We start from the raw sequence: 11,951 nt of genomic DNA, 5'->3' as shown, positions 1-11,951 counted from the left end.
GACCAATCCTGCATCATAACATGAAGTGTGTACGGTATAATCAACAGTAATTTTAAAAGTAAATAATAAGCAGTGTAATTAAATTTCATGCCTGTGTTAATTGTCAATCTCGCCTTACCTGGGTATTAGGGAAAACAATGGTTGGTTTGTCTATACAAAGTTAAGGCACTTGGTCTTTGTTTAGCCATATTTTTTTACCTTTATGAAATGAAAATAATTATTTTCTCATAAGGAAATGGGAATATCTTATGGTATTTTAGCAGATTCTAGTTTCACTTTTTCCTGTGTTTTGTAATACAGCATATTTTTGTTCTATTTTGTCTCTATTTTTATTTTGCTTTTGCTTAGGGACACTTGTAGAGTGGTTGTTGGGAAGACAGCCCACACACGTGAGCTTGGGAGGAAGTAGGCAATAATTATGACTACATTTCTGCTTAGAACCTTCTTTATTCAGGAAGATACTTCTGACACTTTTATTAACAAGCAAATATAAGTTTGGCAAGAGCACCTCTGAAAGTCACTGTTACAATTGTTTTTGTGAGGTCAAAGAAGGCAGAGAACATAATGGTGGTGGCTTAGTATCAGAACAATGATAAGTTGCCAGCCTTATGCCTTTCATCAAACATAACCATCGTACCCTTTGCTTCTGTTTTCTGAAGAAGGAAGAGAATTGGAATTCAGGACTTGATATTAATCTAGACCACATGTAATAGCACTTGCCTTGGTAGCAGACAAGGCCCCTACCCTTACTCAAACTTGGACAAAATGGTGGCTATGTTCTCTCTGCCAGTCTTCTCATCTAGACCTTGTAGTGTCTGTATCTCCCCGGGCAAGGGTGGACCACTGGACCGGCAGCAACAGGCACTCCAGGCCGCACCACATTGGGTGCTTTCCCTGCTTCTCCTGAGGCAGACTCCACTGAGGCCATACTCTTGAGGGAGTAGCGAAGGTCAAGGTGTGCCCGGTCCGCCTGCAGGGCTGGCAGGGGTCCCAACGCCGCAGGAGCTGCGAGCAGGGTAGCTGGAGAAGGTGAAGCCACAGGGCTGTTGTCTGGTTGAGTCTGTGGTGACACAGGCAGGAGAGAGAACCGTTGCATTGGTTATCTATCTTTCTCCTCCCAGATAAGGCCACCCATGCTTTTGGGTGGAACCACACCCAATTCTTTCTCAGCAAAAATTTCAATTTACATGGAATATGGCAGAAAAGAACTAGGTGCAAAGGATTATAAGAGATGGGTAATTGGTATATAGTAGCCCCTTCTCACCAATTGTCTTGGGAATAGTGGACTTAGACATGTCCCATGAGCAAAAGCACCCCACCTGATGGCTAATCTTCACCAGCAGTGTCACCCTCTTTGTCATCTACACCTGTAGCCACTGGGAGCTGCTGGGAAGATCTAGTCACCTAGTCTCTGCAACTCAGAAAACCTCTCCCACCCCACAAATAAAAAGTGGCCTTGTCAAATGCCTACTAGGACAGTTCTACCCTATAGGTACCAGTTCTTGGGCTGGGAAGGAATGGATAAAATACCCTTCCATTTGGTGATGGTTCCAAATACCCCAGTGCTATTTATCAATGTGGGTCAGGGCAGCAAATTCCCTGTAATTACTAACACACTACATAAATGTCAAGGGGACATGATGGCAAATGTAACCATGACTCCCTTACCTGTGGTGGGAACACTGTACAGGTCACTGAAACTTTTTCCTGAAGAGGGATCTCAGTGACTGTCCCCTTACAGAAGCCATATTGCTGCCACAGAAAGATAGGAGTTATTAGAACTGGTTCAATAGTAGATTTCTCCCCCAGTTTCATTGATAAACATGTCAAAGGAAAGAAAACAAATCCTTGAGTTCTTAATTTCTTTTTTAAAAAACACATACAGTTTTCTAAAGTTTACAGTTTCTGCTTACATAAGATATCCTATCTAATAAAAGGGTAATATATAAATTGACCATCACTACAACACACAAGATGACCACCCCATGTGGTCAAAGATGGCCACCCCTATGTGGATACAAGATGGCCACCACAAGATGGTTCTGAGGGGTCCAGGTCTGTAGGGGAGGGCAGTTGGGGGGATCAGGCCTGAAGGGAAAGGCAGTTGGAGGGTACTAGGCCTGCAGGGGAGGACAGTTTGGGGAACCAAGTCTGCAGGGGAGGGCAGTAGGGGGCAACCAGGCCAGCAGGGGAGGGCAGTTAGGGATGACCAGGACTATAGGGGAGGGCAGTCAGGGGTAACCAGGTTAGCAGGGAAGGGCAGTTAGGGGTGACTGGGCCAGCAGGGGAAGACAGTTAGAGGTAACCAGGCTGGCAGGGAAAGACAGTTAGGGGCAATCAGGCCATCAGGAGAGGGCAGTTAAGAGAGGCCAGGCTGTCGGCAGGGGAGGGGGGTGCAGTTAGGAGCAATCAGGTTGACAGGGGAGCAGTTAGGGATCAATCAGGCTTGCAGGGGAGTGGTTAGGGGGTGATCAAGCTAGCAGACAGAAGCAGTTAGGGGCAATCAGGCAGGCAAGCAGGTGAGCAATTGGGAGCCAGCAGTACTGGATTCTAAGAAGGATTGGGCCTACACATGCAGTCGAACATCCCTTGAGGTGTCTCAGATTGGAGAGGGTGCAGGCTGGGCTGAGGTACATACACCCTGCCTCTCCATGCACGAATTTCATGCACCAGGTCTCTAGTATAACATATAATTCTGTATAAAATGCAAAAAATACAGAAACACTTTGAGTGTAGGAGAAATCCCCCATAATCCCTCAGGAGCATTTTCATTAATGTCTATGTATTTTTCTATTTTAAAATAATGATTGAATATCATTTAAAAATTTGGGTCATTGTAACTATAACATTTGATACTATGTGTTTTCACTTACTATAATATGAGAGCATTTTCTTATGTCATTCATTATTTCTTGAAAACATAATTTTTAGTATCTGTATAATTTTCTATTTACTGATGTGCCATTATTTTACTCAGTCACTCTCCCCTGTTTGACATTTCAGATCTTCTATGGGTCATTATGTATGGATGGTAAATTATCTTTACAGATATATATTAATTATGGAACTAATTTATTTTAATTAATTAATGTATTTTTCAAATTGTATTTTTAATTACAGTTTATATTCAATATTATTTTTTGTATTAGTTTCATGTGTATATAGATATAGTTCTGTCAAACATATCCAATGTTCTCATTAGGCAAAATTCCTAGAAGTGGACTTTATTGGCCCAATGACTTGAAAGATTTAATACTAGGTATGTCTAGAAAAATCTACATTCCACAGTCCCAACAATCAGACATGATTTGGCTTAGTTAGGAACAATCTCTGTCATTTTCCTAACACCAGGGACCTTCAGCAGGTGAAATGATGTGAGGACAGCTCTTAGAGGGAGGAGGTGATACCTCAGAAGAAGGCTGGCAGCACCCAGCCCCACAGGGAGTGGGTATTTTGCACTGTGATCCCCTTTCCACAGCCCTGAGATTAACTCCCTTAGCTTGCTCTAAGGATGCTCTGTTCTACAACCAGCTTTTCTTTTTTCTTTTTTAAAAAAATATATTTTATTGATTTTGTACAGAGAGGAAGGGAGAGAGATAGAGAGTTAGAAACATCGATGAGAGTCATCAATCAGCTGCCTCTTGCACACCCCCTACTGGGGATATGCCCGTAACCAAGGTACATGCCCTTGACCAGAATCGAACCCGGGACCCTTCAGTCCCCAAGCCGACGCTCTATCCATTGAGCCAAACTGGTCTCGGCTACAACCAGCTTTTCCATCCCCAGGGCCTGGCCCACTTACCTTTTCTGCCAGCAAGTTACATTTGGTTGGGTCTGTGACCTCTTGAGCAGCACAGTCAGTGGCAGCCATTGCAAACTCCACATAGGTCGAACGTGATAAAAACTGATGAGAGAAATGAAAATGCTCATAAGATCACACAACTTGACATGAAAAAGGCAGGGAAAGAGAGGCTGGAGAGAAGTAGCAAGGGCCCTGTCAGTGCACACTCCAGAGAGCACTTTTCACACAGACCACGGTTAGTGGCCAGAAAAGATGGTCCAATGGGGTGTAGAGGGCGGTTATTGTGGCTTCATGTTCTCCAATGTTAAATACAGAGTTTGGGGGCAGGTCTCCCCTGAAAGAGGTTTAAGGATCCACTGCCCATCATTCAGGGCAGAGTGAGTTTGCAAATTGGAAGCAGGAACCCAGTGGCCAACCTTACAATGAGCTGGGTGAGAACCCTGCCTCCCCCACCCCAGCCTTCCCTCTTGGGCTGCACTTTGAGACCCGAGGTTCCGGTAATTCCAAAATAGAGCGGGAAAGTAAAGTAATCGATTTATTCCTCTCCCATCAACTGTAGAGAGCAGGATCAAATGGAAAAAAAAATAGAAATGAAAGTATAGAAGATACTTATACTTTTCTTTTTTTATAGTTCTTATGGAACATATAGACACAATAATAAAATTTCTGATATTTGGTATAGTCTGGGGGTGAGGGTCTCCCCCCCATGAAGCACATATTCTGGTAATAGATCTCCAAATATGCCATGGCTGGTATTCAGTAAACCAGTTTCCTTAAATATTAGAATTCTGTTGCATTCAAATGTGCTAAATTATCCACAGTATAATCAGATTTTGTCAGTGATTCAAAAGGCATTTTAGGACCCCAGCATTATACACCTATCTGTGTAAGTAGGTCCACGCCTTTATAAATATCAGTTAGGAGGGTGCTGCAGAGGGTCAGTGAGGATGGGTGATAAAGATGGGAGACCCATGAATTTCCCGTGGGTGCTTCTGAACAAAGTGGGAACTCCCACCCACTGAACTGATAGCCACAGGGTTAACTAGAGTTGAGAAACTGTGGACTGAAAGCTTCTGGCTGTTTTATATTAGAGAGACACTGAAATCCTGATGACACTCACGGTCTTCATACTCTCCAGGACTCTTTTCCCCATCCTCCTTGCCTTCCTGTTGCTGCCCCTGCACCTGCTCTGCCCCTCACCATGTGCATTCCCGAAGTGCCACCAAACTGCTCAATTTATCAAACAGTCTCAGTCTTACCCCAATGTTAGCCCGGGTAATTTCCACAAGCTGGAAATAGGAGCCATTAGTTCGAGTGTTGTAAGCTTTCAGAGCAGCGTCTGCAGCATGCACCACCTTGGTGTGATTTAGCGGGGCCAGCACGGGGCAGTCTGGGCACATCTTTTTCAAGTCCTCTCTGGAGTCTATGCACAGAGAGAAGGATCAGGGAGGGTTGTTATTCTCCAGGGCATTCACCCCAGCTCTTAGAAAAGGCTAAGACAGGACCCAAGTGGCTTTAGGCATTTTCTCTGCTTCTTTAGAAAAACAAAAAAATCTTTATTGTTGAAAGTATTACAGTTTTCCCATTGATACCTCCCTCCCCCAACTCCCCGCAAGGCCTTCGCTGCACTATTGCCTGTGTCCATGGGTTATGCATATAAGAGCTATGGTTAATCTTCTCCCATCCTCACCCTCACCCCCCACACCCACCCACCTCCACCTTCCCTCTGAGATTTGACGGTCTGTTCCATGCTTCTATGTCTCTGGACCTATTTTGTTCATCAGTTCATTTTGTTCATTAGATTCCACATATGAGTGACATCATGTGATCCTTGTCTTTCTCTGATGGTTTATTTCACTTATTTTACATTATCTCTGCTTCTTACTAAATCTTCAGGTGGCTCCTGCCATGCTGACATTTCTGCAGGAGCCCCTCTCATCAAGGGGCAACTTTCACCTTCAACGAGAATAGCTCCCTAAAAGTTTTACAAACCCAGAACCCAGGAAGTATGGCTTCTCCTTTTCCTCACCAACGAAGTGGCTAGAACATTGATAACAATGCAGATTCCTTCCTCGCTCTCTCTCTCTACAAGGTCAAAGTAAGAAGAATCATCTCTACCTGGACTGGAATCACATTTTGCGGACAAAACAGTAAATAGGCCGTCCTGTTTCAGCACATGGAAATCACAGTCTCCTTCCACAGCCTAGAGAAATAAACCCACAGTGAGGGCCTGGGAGGAGGGCTGGCCTTTCACTTCTCATCCAGGGAGGGGTTGGTCCCTCAGGCATGGTTGTCAAAGGTGGGTCTCACAAAATCACCTTTTTTTTTGGGGGGGGGGGGGAGGGTGCATATTGACACATTACACTCTCTGGCTGCAAGGAGGGCTGCAATAAGAAAGTTGAACTGTTGCAAAAATTAGCCCCAGGGAAGGAGGCTACAAATGGCAATTTTAGAAACTGCACACTGGCTAACCATGAGGGCAGGCTGGGCAGCTGGATAAAGAGGCCTGATCTATACAGAACCATGGTGGAACTGGTTGGGCCACTATCCGAAATCACCCGAAGAGGGCCACTCACATGCTCCTCCAGTCGCCGCACAGAGCAGTTGGCCGCGGGGGTGGGGTCCAGTGCATGGCAGGTGGTTTCCAGCGTGTCTAGTTCCATCTCAAACACCTCTCCAAAGGGCCGCTGTGGAGACACAGATTGAAGAAGTGAGCAGTGTATTGCCCTGCTCCTGTTGATCAGGCCAAAGGGTGAGCCCCCTTTGGGCTTGAACCCACCACCTGTTGGAGAGGTGAGGAAAGTCATTCCTACTGTGTGCAACTCCACCCAGCGCTGACCTGCCCATGGGTGAAACCACATGGGGGCTTCCTGGTTCTCCTCCTCTATTGGCTGGGCAGGTGCTTAAGGGTGTTTACCAGGAAGAAGGGGGAGGGGGCATGGGCTTGGACAGGTGATGGAATCACAGGCATCACTTTGAGCTCTGTTTGGAAGCTAAAAGTGAAAGCTGACACATATTTAATTTTTAAAATTTCGCCCTTCAAACAATGCTTTTAAAAAGTCAGGTTTGGATTTTTCCTCAGTGAAGCAGTAACGTAAGATGCTGGAGGATGATATCTTGCTGTCTCCATCCCTCCCTTTACTTCTTTTTTCCTTTCCTCTCTTTCCTTCCTTCCCCGTTTCCTTTTTCTTCCTAAAGGACAAGTCCTTGGCTTTTGTCTTGGGCTTGTAAATGACAGATGCAACGTTGCGCCCCTCTATTGCCCCCTGCTGGTGGTGAGGGGGAAGAGTAGCTCCTCTGACAGAGGAGGCAGTGTGTAAGTCACTAGCATAAACCAGGAGTTGTGGAGGAGGCAGTGATAGGAGAGCTATAACTCGTTGGAATTGTTCTTGCCAGTTCACCTGTTTCTGTATCCTTTCTTCAAAGCCTGCAAAATCAAGAAAGTATGAATATGCCTTTTTTTTTTATTTCACCCCAGTTCTTCTTGCCTCTTATTGCCTCTGTTCTCTCTTACTCGCTAGTACCTGAAGCCTCAGAATCTCCTCCATGGGAGAAAACTGTGTTTTATGATATGCAGATGTGCCCAAGTTAACTTCCTGAAAACATCCAGATGTGCAGGCGGTAGGAGTCGCACACTTCTGGGTTTCTCAAGGAAAATGACTCCCAAGCTCTGCCTTTAGAGAAAACCACAACGTCTGTTCATTAACTTTTCCTCACAGATGCACGTTGTGTGCTATTCCCTCTGAATTGATCAGTTTCCTCTGTACATCAGTATGTTTGCAGAGCTCCTAGAATTCATCTGTGACAATCCTGATTTTAGATATTTTGTCCCAGAAGTTAGTCGGTTTAGAAATCTTGATGTTTACCTTCTTTCCCTTTCTAGATTCTAAAACTCTTGTGGGAACTATGTCTTTTCTTACCTTTGTATTGGGTTGAACCATTAAAAAGCCAATATTTGGCCCTAGCCAGTTTGGCTCAGTGGATAGAGCATCAGCCTGTAGACCAATCCTGGGTGTGATTCCAGTAAGGGGCACATACCTCAATTGCAGGCTCCTCCCTGGCCTGGGCCCTGGTCAGGGTGCATGCAGGAGGCAACCAATTGATCTATCTCACATCACTGTATCTCTCTGTATTTCCCTCTTTCTTCCACTCTCCCTAAAAATCAATGGAAAATATCCTTGAGTGAGGATTAACAAAAAAGCCAATATTTGATTGTTTTTAATATACAAAAATGGCAATTTTGTATGGTTCAACCGAATATAGCACCTGACACTGGTTCTTGTACTCAACAGAAGGATTGTACTCAACCTTTGCTAAAAGAATTATTCCTCATCAGATAAACAATCTAATTTCAAAATAGTAAAGAGACAGATGCCTTTTCCCTACTTCTCCAGTTCTCTCAATTGATGCCCAATTCATGTTTTCTAGCTTGACCTTTATTGTTGCTGACTGCATTGGTTTCTTGCCCAGCATGTGAGGACGTAATTCTCCTTCATGCCAGCTCCTCTCTGGAATGTGGAATCTGGGAGGTAGCTTGTGTGGATGAAGGAACACAGGTCTGGAAACGAATCCCAGACCAATGCTTACTAATTATATGCCTTTGGGGGGTAGGAGCCCTAATTTGTCAGATCTTTGCTTTCCTCTTATGTAAGACAAAGACAATACCTACCACACCGGACTAGGGGCGAGGGATGGAAGGAGTAAGCAGATAATATATGTGAAAGGGCCTGGCATATAATAGGTAAGTTGTCAAATGCAAGTTTCATTCACCCTGTCTTCATCCAGAAATAACTGAAGCAAAGAACAGTAAGTGATTTCCAGTCAGTGATAATTTGGCAACTCGAACTCAGTCTCTTGCACGCTGGGTTTTCTAACAAGCCACTTTCTACCTTTGAACTTCAAATTATCCTTTTCTTCTCCTATAAATCTCCCCTACCCCCCAACCTTTTCCTTGCCAAGAACCATGACTACAGAAGAGGATGTGTCCTCTCTTGCCCTGCACCTGCCCCCTCCCTCCCTCTAGGGAAGAAATCAGAGTCTACCTCCTCTGCACTTTCCTTTTTGCTAGGAGATGTGATCTTCTGAGACACCCAGTTAAGCTCCACAAACAGGTTCTTTCAGCTCATACGAAGGAGGTTTACTTACCCGAGGCCACACCTTCACTTTTTCAATCCTGTTCAAGGCGTGCTTGTAGCCCCGAAAAAGGTTCTTGTTGAGGTAGTCCATGGCCACCATGGCTGCTTGCTCTGATTCTGTGCCATCACAGTCCAGCTCTCTATAAAGCAGACCTATCATAGGCGGCGAGACAGCATGGCAGCCCCAGAGCTGAGCTAAGCAAAAGACCAGGATGAGGGACTTCATGGCTGCTCCAGAGAGGCCCTGGCAGGTGGACAGGTGCTGGAGGCCTCAGAAGAAACCCAGGTGCTCTCTGGGAAAGGTAGACCAGTGGAGGGGCCAAGGGCTTTATTTATCTGTCAAAGCCTCCCAGAGGAATTGCATAAGGACGTGGGATGATTTTTGTTGTGGTTCCAAGAAAATTCCTGCAAACATCAGCCCTGGAAAAACAAACAGGTTAGGACATTGCTGGCCCCAAGAAACCTATAAAATCAATGCTTCTGGGGATGGGGCGGTGGTGGCATGAGAACATGGGAACAACAGCAAAGAGAGGAGGCTGGGGGGATGTGGTGTGCATGGAGGTGAGGCGGGCTGGCACAATCCTGGAGTACTGTGGGTTTGGCAACAGAGGAAGTGTCTTCTATTATGATTTGAGCACACACGGGGGTCTGTGAGGAGGGATGTGCAGCAATTTGATGAAATCCTCTAATGTTAGAGAGTGTTCTCTTCTAGAAGGATCCTACAAGGAGGATAAGGCCCACAGATATAGCAAGGGGTACATCTAGAGTAAGAAGGAGGAGCTATGGGAGATGCCAAGATGTTAGGTAAGAACCTTGGAGGCAAGAAGGAAAGAATGAAGATGCTTCTGCCTAAAATGGGGATTGGGGAGGAGGGGATTTCCTTAGCAGAGCAGGAGAGGGCTAGGGGCAGCAGAGCAAGATGGAGTTCCATATTTCCTCATCCTCTTATCTACAGACCTCATTGCCAGGACCCTGGAGTTGACAGCACATACATCTCTGACCTCCTGGGTGGCTGGGTGTGATTGGCACCAGTGACCCTGTGTGCCCTGCAACCCAAGGTCCCACAAGTGCATAAGTGCAGCAGAGAAAGCTCTGGGATAGCAGCCACTCACTTGGCAAAGCTCTGGGTTTGAGTCCCCCACTGCAGGCTGAGACACTGCAGTGGCCTCCAAAATGTTCTTTGAAGGCTTAGAAGAGTTTAAGTCTTTCTGGGCCACAGTAAGCTTAGGGCCACGCTGTTGGCTCCATTTTAAGGGGCCCTAAACAAAACCAGGTGTAACTTTCAAGGAGGTGAGAAGGATAGCAGGAGCCTTGGAAAATATCGTGAAGACCTGGCATGGTTTAGCCTGGAACAAGAAAGCCCTAACACAGAGACCAACGTGTTCTTCAAACAGTTAGAGGTCATCCTTGTGTGTGGGTGGATTTGTTCTGTTGTTTGCTCTTGCTTCAGAGAACAAAACTTGGTTTTGGAAAAAGATGGGGTCATCTACAGGGGACCTCACTAATATTGATTTGCTGAGGGAGAGAAGCAGACAAGGGGGGAATGTGATGAGGCATAGGAAGTAGCTAGAAGGACGTTTCACATTTACTCACAGCTGCTCCTACACTAACACAGAATCTCAATGACAGAAGTTCAGAGGTGTGGTCAGGCCTCTGGGTTCTCTTTGAGAGGGAGATCCTGGCTTTTACAGACACAAAACCAACTCTGGCCAAGATGATTCTCAAAACCAGGGGTGACTTTCCAACAGCCTTTGCCCCATTTTCTGCAGGGTCTTAACTCATAAGCAACTGTTTGTGGATACGATGCTTTTTTCTTCTTCTTCTTGTTGTTTTAAAATACAAAATATGGACGTTAGTAAAAAAAATCTGAAAATAACAAAAATATATGCAGTGAGTGAATATTTCATGTCATAAGTTCAGGTGTGTAAAATATAACTTTATTTTTCCACCATACAATTGAGTTTTTGACGCTGAGCTCTCTTGTGAAAGTGTAATTGCTTCCATGTAACCTGTTCTCCCAGACACTTGAGTTGAAACCCAGTCCCAAGGATTGCTTGCCTCTCATGCTTCTCTCCCCTATGAGGTTCAAAGCAAGTCTGAAGTGGAGAGGGGACAACTTATACAAATACCACTCTAGCCAAGGGCAGAGAAGGGTGTTCTCTTGCCTAGTTAGGCTGCAAAGGCCTTAGTCATCTGTCCTTAGTCACATCCGCTTGGCATATCCATTTGTTCTTAGTGCATCTGTCCTTGGTCACACCCACCTGGCATGTCCACCCAGGAGTTCAGGTCCTCTTGCCCCATCTAGTTCCTAGAAAAAAAGTCCTCGTGCATCCCAATCAGGAGTCCCCTTATCTCAGGACCCTTTCTAGACTACAGGCCTTCTCTCACCTACTAGTAAGTGCTACTCCCTCCTTAAACTTGGGAACATTTAGCTGCTGTGCCCATCTACAATGTGGGGCATGTCATAAAGCTGCCTTCAAGCCCATCTGCCTAGACACCTCCTGCAGTCATGGCCCACCACTGCTTTGATGCCACCTGCTACTCAGCGAGCTTCTCCCTATGGTGTGATCTCTGCCTATGCTGAGTGTCCCTTTACCTCCCCCATCCTGTGGTGAGGCCCCAGCCCGCTCTGCTCTGGGATTCCACACTGTTCTTGGGGTGGTTCTATTGTCATCCCAACCTGAGGGTGGGGAGAGGAAGTAAAGTCCTATTTGATCATCCTTTCTGACGACTTATGTTTTGTACTGGGATTATTTATTTTGGAATCTTTGCTCTTGGATCGTCCATGGGTGACAATTTCTAAAGCACTAGGTATCGTCCTCTTTTGCTGATGCCATGAAAACAAAAAGCAAGCTATAAATCACCTATTATTCTATCACCTATAAACAGAAAAACAAACTCATCCACAATCTCATCACCAGAGATAAACAGGGTTTATGGTTTGAGTGCATTTTCATTTTTCTTTTTCCTTTGTGAGGGGTTATTTTAATGGAATTTAAATCATATTGCATTTA

General features: G+C 45.3%; 1 protein-coding gene across 1 annotated transcript; it reads right to left on the bottom strand.

The window, feature by feature from the left end:
• Positions 1–427: 427 nt before the first annotated feature.
• AHSG (alpha 2-HS glycoprotein) lies at positions 428–10,803 on the bottom strand. The gene is made up of 8 exons (XM_084872670.1): positions 10,531–10,803; positions 8,948–9,357; positions 6,379–6,489; positions 5,921–6,005; positions 5,062–5,225; positions 3,803–3,904; positions 1,669–1,752; positions 428–1,060 (listed from the first exon to the last, which is right to left on the bottom strand). Exons 2-8 carry the CDS (start codon positions 9,161–9,163, stop codon positions 800–802), a joined length of 1,023 nt encoding a protein of 340 aa, XP_084728796.1. The 5' UTR covers positions 9,164–9,357; positions 10,531–10,803; the 3' UTR covers positions 428–799.
• Between the last annotated feature and the right edge of the window lie 1,148 nt (positions 10,804–11,951).

The sequence above is a fragment of the Pipistrellus hanaki genome (genome assembly GCF_964339955.1).
Source record: "Pipistrellus hanaki genome assembly, chromosome: 2".
In the NCBI taxonomy this organism is placed as follows: Eukaryota; Metazoa; Chordata; class Mammalia; order Chiroptera; family Vespertilionidae; genus Pipistrellus; species Pipistrellus hanaki.
The sequence above is the reverse complement of the archived record's forward strand: the minus strand, read 5'-3'. Positions and strand labels throughout refer to the sequence as shown.

Coding starts and splice junctions, on each gene's coding strand:
- AHSG (XM_084872670.1), bottom strand. CDS start 9,163: ATGAAGTCCCTCATCCTGGTCTTTTGCTTAGCTCAGCTCTGGGGCTGC. Junction 6,006..6,378: donor TGCGGCGACTGGAGGAGCAT/GTGAGTGGCCCT, acceptor TTATTTCTCTAG/GCTGTGGAAGGAGACTGTGA. Junction 3,905..5,061: donor TTACCCGGGCTAACATTGGG/GTAAGACTGAGA, acceptor TTCTCTCATCAG/TTTTTATCACGTTCGACCTA.